At 44.3% G+C, this 19,044-nt stretch overlaps 1 protein-coding gene across 1 annotated transcript in view; it reads right to left on the reverse strand.

The window, feature by feature from the left end:
• Positions 1 to 14,503, reverse strand: part of WDFY1 (WD repeat and FYVE domain containing 1) — a 43,811-nt gene extending 29,308 nt beyond the window's left edge. Inside the window, exons 1-5 of the mRNA XM_053310107.1 lie at positions 14,217 to 14,503; positions 9,727 to 9,794; positions 7,058 to 7,131; positions 4,079 to 4,133; positions 1,076 to 1,226 (exon numbers count right to left, since the gene is read on the reverse strand). Coding sequence (XP_053166082.1) covers positions 1,076 to 1,226; positions 4,079 to 4,133; positions 7,058 to 7,131; positions 9,727 to 9,794; positions 14,217 to 14,353 — 485 coding nt within the window. The 5' untranslated portion in view covers positions 14,354 to 14,503. The remainder of the gene's footprint in view (positions 1 to 1,075; positions 1,227 to 4,078; positions 4,134 to 7,057; positions 7,132 to 9,726; positions 9,795 to 14,216) is intronic.
• Between the last annotated feature and the right edge of the window lie 4,541 nt (positions 14,504 to 19,044).

Here is a 19,044-nt window from a genome sequence, read left to right on the forward strand (position 1 = left end):
GTTGGCCAAGATTTAATTCAGAAAGCCATATCTGCTTGCCTTTTGTTTGTTCTCATCTTTCTCTTTAAGCAAACAATGTAAATCCCATGCCAGGAACTATGTACAGAATGATCTTAAGACCTACAGCAGGGCTGGCCAACCTGCGATTTAGTGTGATAAGTGGCACTGACATGGGGCAATACTCATGGATAGGAGAGATAGCCTCACAGGCCTGCTTCCCAACTCACAAGAGACTAAAATCATTTAGAGGTACATTGGTTGCTTTATAGTACAATACCTCAAACCTTGGATTTGATCAAAAAGGTCATCCACCACTCATCTAGATCAATAGTATATGCATTTAACCAACTTATCGCCATGTCCACTTTTCTACCATCATCACTTGTAAAATTTTGTCGCCATTTTCTTTTCTGAGCAGCTTAACTCTACCCGCTGGTGCTGTAGCATTTCATGTTTGTTTAACTTTCACTAACCGGCTCATTCGTTTCTGTACTTTAGAGACTCTTGACAAAAAGGTACTGGAAGGATAGTCACTGCCTTGCTGTTAATGATTTGAGAAAGAAGTGTGGTGCCAGGAAGAAATTCCATCTGAAGAACAAAAAACCTGTGCAACTGGCAGCAAAAGACAAAAGGCCTTCTAGGAAAAATATTACAGTACTGTACTCTTAGTAGATTTATTATTTATTTATTTATCTAACTTGCATACCACCCAAACTTTTATCTCTGGGCAGTTAACAACGACATAAAAACAATTAAAACAAATATAAAAGGTTAAAACAGATTAACAATTTTAAAACAGTATAAAATTAAAACCTACAAATTTAAAAAGCTGAGATTTGAGAGCTAGTGTGATCCAGTGAATAGCATTCTGGTCTTAGACCTATAAGACTTGGCTCAAATAATAATAGTTAAAATTGGCACCTCTATCTACTCATTTTAACTGAGTTTTTAAAGCTCTATAAAAGTAATGAAGACAAACAATGGAGAGTCAAACCTCTTTTAGTCTCTTGACAGAATACATGATGGAAATAGGGGGGAAACCCACATTCCTCATGATACAATTGCTTTAGGATACTGTAGACAAGAGGCCCAGGAAGTGAAATAGTGTCTTCCCAGCATGTTTCCACTTCTGGTACACATCCAGCTGACACACTTATCATGGCCAGTGCTGATAACCCACTCTGCTTCGAAGCAGAAGATGACTGCAGACACTCTATTCTGATGAGCTGCAGAGAAAAACAAGTAGTACAACACTTCAGCTTGAACATTTATATATTTGGACAGAAATAAAGGATGCCCAGACTTCTAGAGGAGTGGGTAGCAACCAGTAGGGATATACTATGTGTTACTCTACGAATAACTTGCTACCTCCACAAAGTGTCAGATTCGCCCCTGTCTTATATAATGACAGCTGGAGACAGGGAATGCAAGATGCATCTGAATTCCCAGACTTCTGTGGCTCCTGAGGAGAAAGGAAAGTCTGGCTGGCTGATGAAATTCCACTGATTGCATTATTATTATTTATTTGATTTCTATACTGCCCTTCCAATATGGCTCAGGGCAGTTTACAAAGAGGAATAAATAAATAAATAAGATGGATCCCTGTCCCCAAAGGGCTCACAATCTAAAAAAACACAAGATAGACACTAGCAACAGTCACTGGAGGTACTGTGCTGGGGGTGAATAGGGCTAGTTACTTGCATTCACGCAAGTAGTCAGTGGTATCAGCAAAAAAGTAGAGAGAGAAACAACTGTTGTGTTACATTTTCCTCTGCTTACCTCCTATGTAGTTGCATGGGAAAGAGGCAAGTGTCTGACACAAGTTGAAGTATGTACTGAATGCATCTTTTGTTCTAAAATATTTTTGGATGGTTCCAAAAATAGTTGGCATTTTCAGAAAGTCACATATCTCAGAAAGACAAAGGATTGCCTTCATTGTAATGGGTGATTTTCCTAACTCTCAGATTTCTGTATCAGTCCCATAACTGCATTCAGTCACATAATCATTTGGTAGAGAAAAAAAGAATCATTGTGGTAACCTTTATAGTTTTAAACAAAATATATTTTAAAGTTAGCCTAGCAACAGTGGAGACTGAAAACACACCTCATTCGCTGATGCAATTACTACATCACTTTCTTGTTCTTCTCTAGGGCAGAGATACTGCCGTTTATTCTGCTGGGGTTTCTCTGCCTTCTCCATTGCTGCCAGCTAACAGGCCCTAAAATTATTAAAGTGAGAAACTACATGGGAGGGGGGGATATGGAGGGGGGTGGAATTCTTCAGACTTTGCTACCAACTAATAAGGAGACTGCAGCTCTAATTTAGGTGGGAGGATTGAGAAACTCTCTCTTTCTATGATATTTTGGTGTATGAGGCAGCTGCAGCTCTGATTTGGGGGAGGATGAGGAACTCTCTCTCTCTCTCCCTACCACTATCCTTTTTATTTGTTTGGTGTGGGTGGGGGGAACTCTGATCATATGGTGCTTCAGCTCAATAGATATCACACAGATCTGTGACACCACTTAAATTAAGGCAGGGATACCACAACTACCACCTCTGCCAAGAAAGATTCTATCTGCCTTGGAACCCCTGTTCTTTAATCCCTGCTCTTAGGTAGATGAAGAGAAGACACTCTGCAGTTAACGGTAATGCAAGAAACAGTTCGGCAGTAAATGGTGGAAGAAAAAACCCAGGAATAGCTAACATGGTGCCAACACATGTGAAGCGTGCCTTTTTCTTCCTTCCACCAAACAAGTAAAAGGCACTTTACTCTTCCCACACTTCTTCGCCAGCCCCTTCCTGCCCTGCTCCTATCTTCGTCTTCTTGGCCCTCCCAGAGCTCAGGGTCCTCTCCCATTTGGAACATGGGAGAGACTTGGGAAACACAGCTTCTGCTCCCACCACACTCCAACCCTTCCCCCAGGATCAGCAAAGATGGTGGTAGACAATCCCCCACTCCCAAAAAAGGAAAAAGGGGAAAAATCAGAGCTGCCGCCAACTCATACACCAAAGGCCTGCAGAATCGGAGAGAGTTCCTCAGTTCCCCCATTCCAGCAGTATCTGATACAAATCAGACCTACAATCTCATTAGCTGTTAGCAAAGTTGGACGATTCTCCCCCTCTCCTCCCCCCACCCCCAATGCAACCGAGGGCAGCCTGGCTTCTAGAGCCTAAGAAAATTGGTCAAGGTCAGCTGTATACTCTTCCTCCCCACTCCCTGTGCACAGGAACTATTCTGTACTATGTCTTCTCTATTATCACCTATTCTAAACCCACATCTTCCCTATTCGACACTGCACATATATTCTTGCCCATGGTCACTGTGAATGTTAACCCATGTTGACACATTAGGCAGAAGAGTGAGGTATACAAATTCAGTCAAGAGAAGAGTCCTGTCACTGCATGTGAATGGCGTGTAGGTAAAAGGCTATAGAAGAAAAAAGGAGGAGGGGGTCTTGGTTATCCTACATTTCCTGTGGTTGATGGAGCAGTGGGAAACAATAGATACTTCCATTAATGGCAGATCCTGTCCTGTCCCTCCTCTACCAGTCCTCTTACGATTTACTAAAGATGATGACGACGTTGAGGAGGAAAAGGGCAATGTAATATGCTGATAAATTATCTGCATCAAGTAGCTCCTATCCCACCACTACTATCCAGAATAATGGCGTTGGGAGAACAAGAATTGGAAACAAAGTGCAAGGAGGAGAAAAGCATCCAAGTTGATAAGGCTATTTTATAGGAGCATGCACACAGAAGAGGGGAACTTAATTTTCCCTTGAAGTACCTGGCTTAGCAGAATTTCTGGGTTATGAACATAGGAGGACTCTAACAGGGAAGTCTACACTTTGACTCCAGGACCCTGCTGCGAACCCTTAATTACTGTAATATTTATATCATTTTTTTAAAAAAAACAACTTTAAAATTTTTGAAGTTACAGGCAGCTTATACTCATGCCTCCAAACGAACAGTAATCTATGTGAACATTTGATGCAGCTGAAGACTGATTTAGCATCTGAATTTATTCCTTTAAGATCTCTCACCTGTGAAGCAAGGCACACTTCACTGTTTCATTACCTGGGTAAGTCTTGACAAAGTTCATCTTATTAAAGTCTTCTGAGATATGGAATTCCTGAAAGCAAACAACAGAACAGTTACTAAGAGAAGCACAATATTCTCTCAAAATCAAGGTAATGAAATATTCTCCATTAGCCAACAGCAAAGAAATACCCCTCAAATACAAAATAGAAGCAGAAGTGGATCCCTACAGTCATTTGCAAAACCTGGCTGTTTGCCTTCAGGGACTGGGCTTTACTGATTTATTGAAGAGATTCTGGTAATTAGTTATTTGGGACAGGACAATGTCCTTTAAGATCTCTTGGTGGCAATTGGGGAGGAGGGTGAACCTACCTGGTACCATAATTTTGTTTTTTCAAGTAGGCCACTTAAGCCTATTATAGACAGTGTTACAATAGCAATGTTTACATATTTGCATTTAACTTTAAGCCACTTTGAACTAACCAGAAAAGTGGGTATGGATGGCTAAAATGGAATATACACCTCATGGATGAAGTTGCATATGCTTAAGTTGTTGTTTTATACTGAGGAATGTTTAGCTAATGCCAACTCTCTTTTAACTGCCATCCATTCTGCTTCATTTGGGGTTTTGAAGAATGACCTGAGAGACATCTTAAGAACTGCTGTGCAGTACAATTGAGCGCATTACACAAATCAAGCATGAGGCTCCTGAAATTACTGACCACTGCTTTATTTTTCCCATTTTAATACCTCAGATAACCTCCTTGCTCTGTCAGCAATGCATACAAATGCAGAGGACATCCAGCAGGAGCGGCCTATATGTCCCGTACACAAGATTCACCAACTCTTTCAAGAAAAGTATGTGGCACAACTCCGTTGAGACTGTAGGACTTCAGAATGGCAGTAATGCAAATCACATGCTGGGATATTTCAGCCCTCATATGAACACCCTATGCAGAGAAAGGAGAGCTGAAGATCTTCTGTCCAACAGGCCAGCTTTCCAGTGATAGGATATTTCAACACTAGACCATTCAAGCATTCCAAAGTCTTACAGTCCCAGAAGGGAGATAAAGGTAAAGTTGTGCTGTCGAGTCAATGTCGACTCTTGGCAACCAGAGCCATGTGGTTTTCTTTGGTAGAACACAGGAGGGGTTTACCATTGCCATCTCCTGCACAGCATGAGAAGATGCCTTTTAGCATCTTCCTGTGTCGCTGCTGCTCAATATAGGTGTTTCCCATAGTCTGGGAAACATACCAGCAGGGATTCAAACCAACAAACTCTTGCTCTCTAGGCAAGTTACTTCCCTGCTGCGCCATTAGATAGCATACACCACATTCTTCTTCCATCCATGAAAGTCAGTCCTAAATAAGGAAAAGGATCCTGAAGACAATTATCCTTTTTTTCTAAGTAGACAGCTGTACAGCATTTGCTGTAAGCCTGGAAGTCAATCACTACTTTTATTCTCCCTTACATGAAATTACTTCTGCATATCCTGTCTTAAAGGAGGACTATTCCTCCCCAGAACATTCAACAGAAGTATAAATAAAAGAGACGAGATAGTGGCCTATGCCCCTAAACCAAGAGCAGAGAAAAACACAAAGTTTACACACAATTTAGATGCTGGGCGAGTTCACACAATAAGGAACATAAGCAGCTGCCTTCTATCAAGCCAGACCATTGATCCATCTAGTAGTCATGTGCACGGACCAGTTCGGAGGCCATTCTAAAGGCCTCCAGACCGGTCCGGGCACGGGGTGGTTTTGGTTCGGGTGGGGGGTTCCACACAAAACAGGGGGGGCTTTACTCACCCCTTCCATTAAACTGTCGTATTTTTTCTAGTAATCCGGCGGCAGGGTGCCGCCCGCTTCAATCTACTCTCAGTGGTCCTCATCCATAATCGGGGCGGCAGGATTGCTCCCAGTGCCTGCCGCCCCTTTAAGCTGTCCCCCTCGGCTGGCGGCCGCCCCCTGAAGCTTCCCAGAGGTCCCCCGCCGCCCCCTTCTTTCAAAATCTGCCCCATTATAAAGAGGACGGCAGGAGAACTCCCTGCCGTCCCCTTCCCCCTTGCCGGCTAGGCTGCAAATGGCTTCTAGGAAGCCTTTCGCGCGCCTGCGCGAAAGGCTTCCTAGAAGCCATTTGCAGCCTAGCCGGCAAGGCAAGCAGACAGCAGGGAGTTCTCCTGCCACCCGCTCGCTAAAGTAAAGTAAGCGCTTACTTTACTTTAGCGAGCGGGCGGCGTGAGAACTCCCTGCCGTCTGCTTGCCTTGCCGGCTAGGCTGCAAATGGCTTCTAGGAAGCCTTTCGCGCAGGCGCGCGAAAGGCTTCCTAGAAGCCATTTGCAGCCTAGCCGGCAAGGGGGAAGGGGACGGCAGGGAGTTCTCCTGCCGTCCTCTTTATAATGGGGCAGATTTTGAAAGAAGGGGGCGGCGGGGGACCTCTGGGAAGCTTCAGGGGGCGGCCTCCAGCCGAGGGGGACAGCTTGAAGGGGCGGCAGGGACTGGGAGCGATCCTGCCGCCCCGATTATGGATGAGGACCACTGAGAGTAGATTGAAGCGGGCGGCACCCTGCCGCCGGATTACTAGAAAAAATATGACAGTTTAATGGAAGGGGTGAGTAAAACCCCCCCTGTTTTGTGTGGAACCCCCCCACCCCAGTGCCGGACCACAGCTCTGCGGTTCCGTGCACACCCCTACCATCTAGCTCAGTATTTATCTACACAATCTGACAGCAGCTTCTCCAAGGTTACAAGCACGAGTTCAACAAGGACCTACAAACTTCAGTGCACTTCAGATGGCTATACTCACAAGCTCCATACTACTAAAGTTTACAACATTGTTTAGTTTTATCAAGACCCATAGCTGAGCAAATAGAATCTCCCAAAAGCTCAGCCTTGTGAGCACTGCTGCAAAAATTTCTTTTTACAAGTTTTTAAAAGCTGCATATACAAATTTGGGTATAATGAAAACCAGCTGTGCTCCTGTAAGAGAATGATACTCAAAGAAAACGAGATACTCACCATAATAGCTCCATTATCCTGGCCTACAAATATCCGTCTGCTGTCATGATGATAAGCCATAGAGGAACAAGGAGCTGCCCAAAGAGATATGATTTTGCAATATAAGTATTATCAAATGATTCTGTGCTGAATCTCTTTGGCCTATTAAAGCAGTAACAAAAGCTAGCCATAGTTTAAACTGCGCTGACATTCTTATTCATTTATCCATGCACCTTACAAGAAGAACTAGAACGGAATCTGCAAACCACCATCCTATGATACACACACACACTTGGAAACCATACTTTACATTTCATGTAACCAAGCCACATAGATGCATAGTTTGGGCCTTTGCGTGGTTGGGTTTGTTTTTGTTGAAAGTCAGTCACATAGGAGCCTATTTGGATCAAGGCCATGGCATAGCTGGAGGGAGGATTTAGCCCTTTCTCTCCACAAAGATCAACTTTTTACACAGGTTCCTATTCCTGTCCTATGCCTTTAATAGCTATTTGATTTGCAGATTTTAGCAGGCAATCATGTTTAAATATTACTGCCATGAAAAATTTCACTGTCTATATTCTGCAGGTGAAACTGCTGTTAAGGTACTGGATCAGACCAACCCTGCCCTTTCTCCTTGTACCATGTTGAAGAGTAAAAACTTGTTTGATTCTATTCAAATCAGGCTTACCCAGCTAAGTGATTCCAAGTCTTCTGAGAATAGTTTGGCAAGAAAATTATGACCTCATCAATAGTAAGCATGCCCCGCCCCCATCTGCTTTTTTCTTTTGGATTGAGCAAGGGCTTGTTCAAGCATTGAGCATAGGGCATAAGTGGTAAAACAAAAGCAGTCATTGTGTTAGTTGTTTGACACGAATCTGCAAGACACTAAATAAGGAAACACTTCAGTTAAGTGACTGAGCCCTCCAGAAGCAAATGTTTCATCTCACACAGATGCACAAAGCATGGAGGGCATTCTTGCGCTGGTCAGCTTTCTCTTGCTGTAAAGTTCCCATTCTTCTGTAGAAGGTCAAAGTCATTTTGCCATTTCATGGTCTGAGCCCTGAGCAACCCACAAGATTCAGCACTGTCACAAGACAGTCTTGTGGATATGAAGACTGCTAAAACCAGAACCTCAACAAAGATCTCAAAACTGGAAGATTTTTTACAAGTTTTAGGAACAGCACTGTCCAGAGCCACAAAAAGCTCAGCAAAAGAGGAATTGAGAGAAGTGTGTCTACTTTTATTCTGACTGACACATATTGACAGGAATCAGTACAGTAGCTGCATGCATTAAGTGGGCCAGCAAACAGGTGTTCAGTAACTTTCCAAATAACCTATTTACTAAAACATTGCACTCTTGTACAAACTAATGTAGATCTATGGCCTTTTTTAAAAAAATGTATATTTTACATCTAACACAGTACTTTATGTTAGATGAAATTAGTGCACAAGTTTACAAAGAGCTGCTTTTTTAAAAGCAATTTTCATGGAAGCAAGAATTGGAATGGGCTGGGCCCCTATGCTAAGAAAAGCAGGGATTTCAATGTGTGCACCTTTCATATACAAGACACACAGTAAGGGAGACAGATTTCTATGGATTGTGAAAGAGCTGGGGTCGTGCAAAGTCAACCACGTGACAGGCATGATGTATGCAATGCCAACATGCACTGCAAAATATGTACAAAACTAATATAAACAATGCTTTAAACACAGCATCAATCCCTCCTTCACTCAGCAAAAGAAACATCTATACTGAACTGGTGCATTTGTACAATGTCAGGTGCAATAAAGATAAAGAAAGAGCATAACAGTAGCCAGTCGAAGGGCCACCAAACAACACTTGTATTGACCTTCCGCTGATTAATTTGGACCTCTAAATTAATGACATGACAAAGGATAATGTGCAGACTGCACCAGTTTCATGTGCTATTTATAGGATCAGACTGCACAAAAAGGAGCTGATGCAGAAACATCCCAAGTTAGATGTGACTCCTCAGGACATGTTTATTCTGGGCATCTTACAACAGATGGTTAAAACATACAATAAAAACACATAACACATTGAATCATAACAGGCCAAAAAAGGTGAAAAGAAAATACAAAATACAATGCAGATCAGCTTAAAAACTCATTTTGAAATTAGTTAAAAATCAGAATCAAATCTAAAAAACGCAAATTTAAGAGGCCTGAGTGAACAAAACCTGGCGTCTAAAAGAACAAAGTGATGAAGCCAGCGAACCTCACTGGAGTTGCTATTCCATAAATGGGGTGCAACCACCAAAAGGCCCTCTCCTTGGTAGCCACCCCCCTCACCTCGTTTGGCAGGGGCACCCAGAGGAGGGCCTCCGAAGATGATCTTAAAGTACAGGTAGGGACATATGGGGCAAGGCGCTCTCTCAGGTAACCCGGTCCCAAGCCATTTATGGCTTTAAAGGTTAAGAACAGCACTTTAAATTGGGCTGCCTTCACATCATAAGGCAGCTTCACGTATTTTGTTCCTAGCTCCAGAAAAAAGACACGCATCTCTTCACTATGTAAAGATGGTACATGTGTCTTTCCTAGCACACACAAGATGGACAACTTGTTGCCAAATGAAAATATATATACTGCACCCCATGTTCACATGGGATTCTGCATTGCGGAGATGCTCTGCAAATGATGCCAGTGGAACAGCATGTGTATGTACTTACATGACATGGTGTGATAAATGCTAGGCCAATATTGACCACTGTCCCTCTTCAGCCATACTCTAATTGTCCTGTGAATATTAGGAAGAGAAAAGAGCTTGTATAATTCCTTAGGAGAAATGCTGTCCTATGGTGGAACTTAGGAAATTAAACAAATTCAAGTAGTGAAGGACAAGTACATATCTTCATGAGCATCTTGAGCATTAATCTTTGGGTTATATTCTTGTGCCTCCACTGCCATACATTTCTCTGGACATTCAGCTGACTTTTTATATGCAATTGTATTCTATACAAACAGTTAAATGATGCAAACTGTGCATGATTATCTAACATTGAGTCTATGGGTTTGGCCCAGTAGCTAAACTTTTCAACAAGATTACTCAGGTAGATATTTTTCACAGTGGTTCTAAATGTTACCAAGTCCATACCATACACAGTTCGAAATGGGTCTAGATCAGGCCTGCTCAACTTTGGCCCCCCAGCTGTTTTTGGACTACAACTCCCATAATCCCTAGCCATAGCAGCCAATAGCCAGGGATTATGGGAGTTGTAGGCCAACATCTGCAGGAGGGCCGAAGTTGAGCAGGCCTGGTCTAGATAGTCAGTTTCCTCCAAGACTGCCTGGAGCTGGTTGGTCACCACCCTCTCAATCACCTTGCCCAACCAAGGTAGATTGGAGATTGGCCTGTAACTATCCATCGCTAAGGGGTCCAGGGAAGGCTTATTTAAGAGTCGCATATTGTGTCATCACATATTGAGATGTGACAAGCTGCCGTCCATGCTTGAATAGCAGATTACAATTTTAACAATTCTGGGGAGCACAACAGACATTCATCCATGCCTTGCTTCATCACATGTTTTAAAGAAAGATTCAAGCCATTTAAAACATGGTACTTACGTGTTGTTATTCTATTAACACAATAAAACAATGACCCAAAACAGCAATACAAAAGAGTTCAAGTATTTGAGAACAAGAACTACAGTGTTATAATATAATCTCTATACTGCTGACAGAACAGATCCTTCATAGGCTGAGGTGAGATTTCAGATAATGTGTCAACCAACTCAGCCACTACCCTACTGTACTTCTCAGCAGGCACTTATTTACTATGAATCTTTATTTTAAATGTATACCCTCCTTCATGATATTAAGTCCCAAGGAAGCTTGGAATATGTGGTAGTGTCCCCACCCATCCGGAGTGCTACTCTGCTTGATGCCAGGAGACCTGCCCCTGTGCACCCATCCAGATAATGTACCTTGAGCAACTTCTCTTCTTCACAATTCAGATATCACTGGGGAGTAAAAGTTTAGAATGAAATCCTTTGTCTTGTATCCTTAAGCCATATGCAAGACAATAGTCCATGCGCCTCAAGCGATCTAGCATTCTTCTTTTGGCTTAAACATAATCCCGTGCAACCACTGTTCCCTCTAAGGTGTGTGCACACTAACAAGTTTTTGGATGTCCACTCAATTCATTTTAGATCCTGCTCAGGTTGAATCAGGAAGGCCCTATTCTGAATGCAGGTGCACACACTGCCTTGATACTGCTGCCCAGAACAAAACTCATTCTACACAGAGATGGGGGAAAATTAGAGGGACTACTGAATGCAACAGATGCTGTAATCCCTGAAGGCTCTTGTGAACTAGCAACAATTAACCCTTTGGTCTGATGAAACAGATCATCATCCAATTTAGGCACAGCCTCAAGGGGCAGTTTCTCTATGCAGTCTCTCATGGTCCATCTGCTTAAAACTAACATGTATGCACCTCTATGAACTCTATTCCACCACAAACACAGTCAGTAGCTCAGTGTTAAGTACTAGCAGCTGACAATATTCAACCTAAAGAGAAGACCTGTGTGTAAATGACATTAGCACTAAGTAGCATTCATAATAAAAGCAATAATCTAAAGAACAGATATTAAGCACTTCTGAGCTGAAACTGGGCTATGCATATTAATGATGCTGTATACAAAGTAGTTAAAGAAAGGTTCAGAGGGCAAATTCACAGGCCACAACAGGGCAAAACTTTCTACACAGGAACTGAATGGATCACAGAACACAAAAGGATTATTCCACACAGCCAATTCTGTCTACACCAAACCAGTGTCAAAGGGCACTTCTACTGAGAAACAGAAACACTGAAGCTTTTGAGGGATGTGCAACAGGAAGGACGTGTTTTCCTATAAACAGGAGTTTGTTTAGCTTCACTGCTCCCTTCCCCAAGCCCAGTCTGCTATATGCCAAGCCAAAGTAGGAGACCCCAGCTGCTCTGTACCCAAGAGCCCACGCCGTCCACTGCCTCACCCTTCTTGGAAGGTGGGTCACACCTATTCCATTAAAGGCACACATGCCATCCACTTAAGGCCAGAAACGCTTTCTAATCTGCATTGTCCCAAGACTGTGTGGGCTGAATAAACTATTTTTTGTTTCATGGTGGAGTGCACAACATATGGTTGCCGGCACTAGCCATCACGTAGGACATGGGATGCTTATTTGTGCGGCCGCAGCGAAACTGTGCAAGACAGGAGGGTGCCAGGGAGAAGAGAAGAAAGAGCCTCTCCACATATCTCTTTGGCTACTTCAGAAATAGTTTTCGGGCACTGTCAGCAGACAGGGTTATGCAAGCATTCAGTTACACAGAACTTAGCCCCGTTTCTCATGGGGGTGGGTGGGTGGGCGGGCAGAGCTGCTCTTCCCCAAAGAGTCTATGCCAGTTCAATAAATAGGATGAGAATAATACCGTAACCAAATTTTACTCCCCCACCCCGACTGCAAGATATTCCCTCTAGGAGACAGGGCCGCTCTGGGAAGAACATCTGCATGCTTGCATGCAGAATGTTCCACGTTCCCTTCCTGGCATCTCCAAGATAGGACTAGGAGAGTCCTGCCTGCCAGTCACTTGGAGAAGCTGCTGCCTGTCTGTGTAGACCAGACCTGCTCAACTTTGGCCCTCCTGCTCAATTTAGGCCCCCTCAGCTGTTTTTGGACTACAATTCCCATAAACCCTGGCTATGGGCTCCTGTGGCTGTGGATTATGGGAGTTGTAGTCCAAAAGCAGCTGGGGGGGCTAAATTGAGTAGGCCTGGTGTAGACAATAATGAACTACATGAACCAATGGTCTGACATGGTGTAAAGCAGCTTCCTATGTTCCTTTTGTTCATCCTGTGCATCTTCCCACCCAGAAGTTTCTCACTCCTATCTCCTCAAGTAATGGGGGGGGGGGGAGAGAGAAATTCACACTTTTCTTTAACTCTGGCAAGTCAAGCGTGAATTCTTGGCAAGGAAAGGGCGGGGGGGAAGGAGTAAGAGAAGCAGAGCCCTTGGGACATGGTCTCACCAGGGCTTCATTCATGTTCTGGGAGAATCTACCCCAAGACCAGGTACCATCCCAGAATATATAAATGGAGATAGCAATAGGGAGAGCACATGCCTCTATGTCTATAGGAAGTGCTTTTCTCTCTCTGATGCTACTCAGCATCCACCAGACAGGTTTTTAACCACTCTCCTCAGCAGCCTGTTAGAAAAGCCTGGAGGGAGCACTTTTAATTCTCATTGTGCCACATGGACCACGCTTCTCCCTCTTGCACTGCACAGCCATTCACGGCTGCTTCCCATTGAGCTCTTCGTGCTTTCCAGGAGAGCTGGTCTTGTGGTAGCAAACATGACTTGTCCCTTTAGCTAAGCAGGGCCCACCCTGGTTGCATCTGAATGGGAGACTTGATGTGTGACCACTGTAAGATATTCCTCTTAGGGGAAGGAGCCACTCTGGGAAGAGCATCTAGGTTCCAAGATCCCTGGCAGCATCTCCAAGATAGGGCCGAGAGAGATTCCTGCCTGCAACCTTGGAGAAGCCACTGCCAGTCTGTGTAAACAACAGGGAGCTAGATGGACCAAGGGTCTGACTCAGTATAAGGCAGCTTCCGATGTTCCCCAGGTAACGCACCTCTGCTCACACACCCCATGCTGCCTTCTGTCCGCGGACGTTCACGCTGCAAGAAGTCTGCTCCCCACCGGCATCTGCTCCAGGAGGCCGACAAGGCTGCTGCCCGGCCCCCATTTGGTGTATGCCGGTGGGGTGGGGTGGGGGGGAAGCAAGCAAGAACCACAAGGTCCTCTTCCCAGCCCTCCTTGTACCGGACGCTCTGCTGCCCAAAGCAAAGCTGGAGGAGGAGGGGGGGCGTGTCCCACTGTGCTCCTCCGAGGAAAAGAGAAGCTGCTACACACACACACACACACACACACACGGGGGTCTTGCAGACCCTCCAATTAAGACCAATCAGCTGCATTATGGCTTGATTGGGGCTGCATGATGGTGGATGGCCAGAGCAGAGGCTGCGCGGGCAGGAGGCGGCGGCGCGGGGCAGAGGGCAGAAGAGCGGCCCCTTCCCCAGGACCAGAGGAGCCCGAGTTCCTTCCTCCCACCCCAGGAGCGGCTCTTTGGGCGCGAGGGTGTGTGTGTGTGTCTCCCTCCCGCCGGGCTCCTCTCTCACCTGTCCTCGCTGGAGGTGATGATTCCATCCTCTTTGGGGATGATGAGGGCGGCGCTGACGGCGTCCTGGTGCCCCTCGATCTTGCTCAACAGGACCGGTCGGCTGCTCTGAGGCCGCGAGTGGATCTCGGCCGCCATCTCGCAAGCAGACCAGCCGAGGCAGCAGCGGCCAACGCCGACACACACCAGACCCCGCCAGAGGGCGTCCCGTAATAGCGACTGTAGCAGCTGCAGCACCGGAAGGAATCAGCGCCCGGCCATCTTCCGTAGCGGCAGGAGTAGCGCCACTCCCGGAAGTAGCGGGAAACCAGAGATAAGAAGAGCCCAGAGTGACCCAGCTTTTCTTACGCTGTGTAGGGAGCTTCCGGGTTACATTTCCCCCGCTCGAGACAAAACTGAAAACTGGCCATAGAAATCAATGGAGGAGGATTAAGTGTAGCTACGAGGGGGCCGCCGCTTGTTCCTCGCAAGCAAAACGTAGCGGCAAAGGGAGGCGTTCATGCGCACTTTATAACGCAGGGTTTCTTTCGTGGGGGAAAATGTAGATTTTAATTACGCCTATTCGGTGCTCATCGAGAATCCTGTCTAATGACGGCTTATAATTTTTACCGGAAGTTCACACGATGACACATTAGTATTTTTATATCTCCGAAATGAGGAGGACACGCCGCCGTAATGACAGAACTAGCAGTGCACCCGCTATAAGGCTAGAAATTATCGTAAACCACAGAATAGAGGGCTTTCTTTAAAGGTCTATATACTCTCTATATACAGTATATTACGATTGAAATTCTTTGTAGTTTTACCAGGACTAGTCTTCGGATTTAGGCCACTGTATGTATGTATGTGTTATCTAAGGCTGAAATTGTATGGACGCTTTCATGGGATGGGAATAAATCCCACTGAACACTAAGTGGGACTTGTTTCTGAACAGACATGCATAAGGTTGCACTGCAAATATAGGTAAAGGTAAAGTGTGCTGTCAAGTCGATTTTGACTCCTGGCACCCACAGAACCCTGTGATTGTCTTTGGTAGAATACAGGAGGGGTTTACCATTGCCTCCTCCCATACAGTGTGAGATTATGCCTTTCAGCATCTTCCTATATCGCTGCTGTAGAATATAATGATGTATGTAAATACATTACAATATATATTACACCATATAACTTTTTGGTCTCTTGCAGTTAAGATAAAGGTAAAGATGATCTAGCGTCTATAATAGATTTAATACCCAAGATGATCAATGTCCAAACCTCAATGTCCTCCTCTTTTGGAATCATTTCCATTTCTGAGACTGAATCCAGATAAGACGGAGGTACTCATTGTGCAGGGTCAGAACTTGAGAGACGATTTTGATCTGCCTGTTCTGGATGGGATCACACTTCCCCAGAAGGTACAATCTAGGGGTGCTTCTGGATCCAAGTCTCACCTTGGGGTCCCAGGTTGAGGTGGTGGCCAGAAGTGCCTTCTATCAGCTTTGGCTGATACGCCAGCTGTATCCGTTTCTTGAGACAGATGACCTCAAAACGTGGTACATCTGCTGGTAACCTCCAGGCTGGATTACTGCAATGCACTCTATGTGGGGCTACCCTTGTACGTAGTCTGGAAACTACAGTTGGTCCAGAATGCGGCAGCCAGGCTGGTCTCTGGGTCATCTAGGAGAGACAATATTACTCCCATATTGAAGGAGTTACACTGGCTGCCGATATGTTTCCGGGCAAAATACAAGGTATTGGTCATAACCTATAAAGCCCTAAACAGCTTGGGCCCTGGGTATTTAAGAGAACGTCTTCTTCGTTATGAACCCCACCGCCCATTGAGATCATCAGGAGAGGTCCATCTGCAGTTGCCACCGGCTCGTCTGGTGGCTACTCAGGGATGGGCCTTCTCTGTTGCTGCCCTGAGGCTTTGGAATGCGCTCCCTAGTGAAATAAGAGCCTCCCCATTTCTGACAACTTTTTAAAAGTCTTTAAAGACGTATCTGTTCACCCAGGCTTTTAACTGATGTTTTGATTGTTTTAATGTTGTTTTTATATTGTTTTTAAAATGTTAAATTGTTGTGTTTTAAATTTCTTGTTTTGTTTTTGTTTTTAGTTAATGTTTTAATGTTGTTTTTATCTTGTTGTAAATGCCCAGAGATGTAAGTTTTGGGCAGTATAAAATATGTTTAATAATAATAATAATAATAATTATTATTATTATTATTATTGCCCAATAAGCTTGTTGAGCATAGTTAGCAAAGTGTATGCTAGACATCTTTGTAATAAGCTTATTGATTGGGCAGAGCAAGATAACATCCTTAGAGATGAACAGGCTGGCTTTCATGTTGGTTGATCTACATTGGATCAGGCTCTGGTTCTAAGACATTTAGCGGGAAAGTATATCAACAATTCCTCCTCCTTATACATGGCTGTTTTTGATTCTATCCTTAGATCTCGACTCTGGAGCAAATTGGCCAATGCCTCCATAGACCCACAATTACTCTTCCTCATCCATATGCTATACGAAAACACCTCATTGAGAGTAAAGTGTAATAATAAAGGCCACTTCTCTGAACCTGTTGCTACACAGAAGGGGGTTAAACAAGGATGTATTTTAACTCCCTTTCTGTTTAATTTTTACATTAATTTCTTAATCCCTCTCTTAGACAACCCTGACATCCATCAGCCAAAACTAGCTGGTAGACCCATTTTGATTTTACTTTATGCCAATGACGCAACCATACAATCAAGAATGCTAGTTGGTATGAGGAAGGCTCTACGAAAACTCACACAGTTCTGTGAAGACGAGTTGCCTGTTAAAATACACAAAAGACCAAGGTCATGGTATTTGCCAAGAGACCAAAAGAACATGAATGGCAAATTAATGGGTGCAGGGTCGAGCAAGTTAAGACCTATAAGTACCTGGGTCTAGTTTTCCATGCAAAAGGTTTGTGGGGCCCACAATGTGAATATGCGGCAGCAAGTGCACAGAGGAGTGCATCTGCTGTACTCAAATTCTTTCACACTAATGGGGGAACATTACATTTCTGCAGCAGTTAGGGTGTATCAGGCTAAAATACTGGCACAAATGTTGTATGGGGTTCAGATCTGCCCCACCTGTAATTTTAAGCCCTTAGAAGTGGTGCAGTCTGGATTTTTTCATGCCATTTTTCAAGTCCCCAGATGTGTATCTAATGCTATCTTGCATTTAGATACATTTTGACCAGAGCTGAGGCACAGGTGTGGCATGGTACATTTAACTACTGGCTTAAATTATATGCCTGCACCCAGGGCCTTGCCCCCTTGGTTCTGAAAGATGAGTTTCACTCATGGTGCAAGAGCCTCCATGACAATTTGGGCAGATAAGGCTTCTCACCGCAATATTTATTGGCTTTGGGTCATGATGCTGCCAAAGAAATTATTAAACAGCTTGTGGCAGATACGGAGAAGCAATTGGATTTAAGTCTGGTTATCACCAGTGTCATAAACCTGTCTCACTAATCTGGAGCTATAAATATCAGCCACCCGACAGTGAAACAGACAAGGGCGGAAGTCAAACAATAAAGTCAAAATATTGTTTGACTGTAAATAAAACAATAAAGTAAACAGTTTCTTCAAACCATACTCCAGTCCGGGTCATAATATCACCAGTCAGTCAAACAGAGTCCAAATCGTAATCCACAAACAGAGTCCAAAACGGTCCAAGGTCAAAACACAGGCATGGCAAACAGAAACACAGCCAAGTATCTCAGTAAGAACAACGTTGACACCAGCACAGCAGCTGTGGCAAAGCCGGCTAATATAGGCTGGAACCATGTGCTGTTAATCATGGATCCCTGACTCAGCAGCCTTGCTTGTTAGTCTAGCCGTTCTGAGCATGCAGTCCTTTAACTCCTGCTGTCTCTTTGAGCGATGCCTCTCCACTGCTGAGACTGGCCGTCCTTCTTCCATAGGAGCTGCTACGACAGGCTCTAACTCTTCTACAGCCTCCTGTGGGCTGGTACCGCCCTCCTCTGCAAGTTCTGGACCTTGCACTCCTACCTCTGCTGCCATCTCGTTGGTCTCTTCCTCCTCCTCCTCGGAGTCCAGCAACATGCTCATGACAACCAGTAGCACTTTAGGTGGTTTTTTAAACTACCCCCAGCCAGCTGCATGTCTCACCCACTTGACCACCTTAAACCAGAGGAAAGTCTTTTCACTGGCGCGGTTTAATGCCTTGCCTTCTGCCATTTTGGATGGCAGATTTAAGGGGATACTGCTAAGGAACTGGTTATGTCCATGTGGGTCGGGTGACACTGAGTCTGTCTTACATGTTCTTTTACACTGTACCTATTATAGGGACATTCGTACTATCTGGATTGAACCATTTTTGAAAAATAGGCCTGGTCAATCAGAAGAGTATTACATCTCTTATCTACTGGCAGATCAAGATGCAGCTGTCACAGCGGGGACAGCAAGATTTTGTGCAGCAGCCTCTAAACTGAGATGAGAAAAACTTAGTTGTAATTGAGATTTTTGCATAACATGATATGGTGTTATCAAGTTTTACTGCTTTGATTTTGTTTTATGCTGATTTATATTTTGGTGTGTATGCTGACTGGTCATTGACTGTGATAAATTATTACTTACTAATTGTCAGCCATGGCAAGGAATATTTAAGTTTGTGCAAGCTAGAAAAGACTGCTTCCCCTGCTGGTGGCTTTGCGCAAAGCCACCAAGGGAAAAAAAATTTAAGCCTCACGTCATCATCCCCCGCCTCTTCTGCGACCCCATTGGCCCAATAGTAAGAAGGCATGGAGAGCACATCTTACAATAAATATGAATGGTCCCTGCCTGGGAAAATACAT

The sequence above is a fragment of the Hemicordylus capensis genome, chromosome 3, assembly GCF_027244095.1.
Source record: "Hemicordylus capensis ecotype Gifberg chromosome 3, rHemCap1.1.pri, whole genome shotgun sequence".
NCBI classification, from domain to species: domain Eukaryota; kingdom Metazoa; phylum Chordata; class Lepidosauria; order Squamata; family Cordylidae; genus Hemicordylus; species Hemicordylus capensis.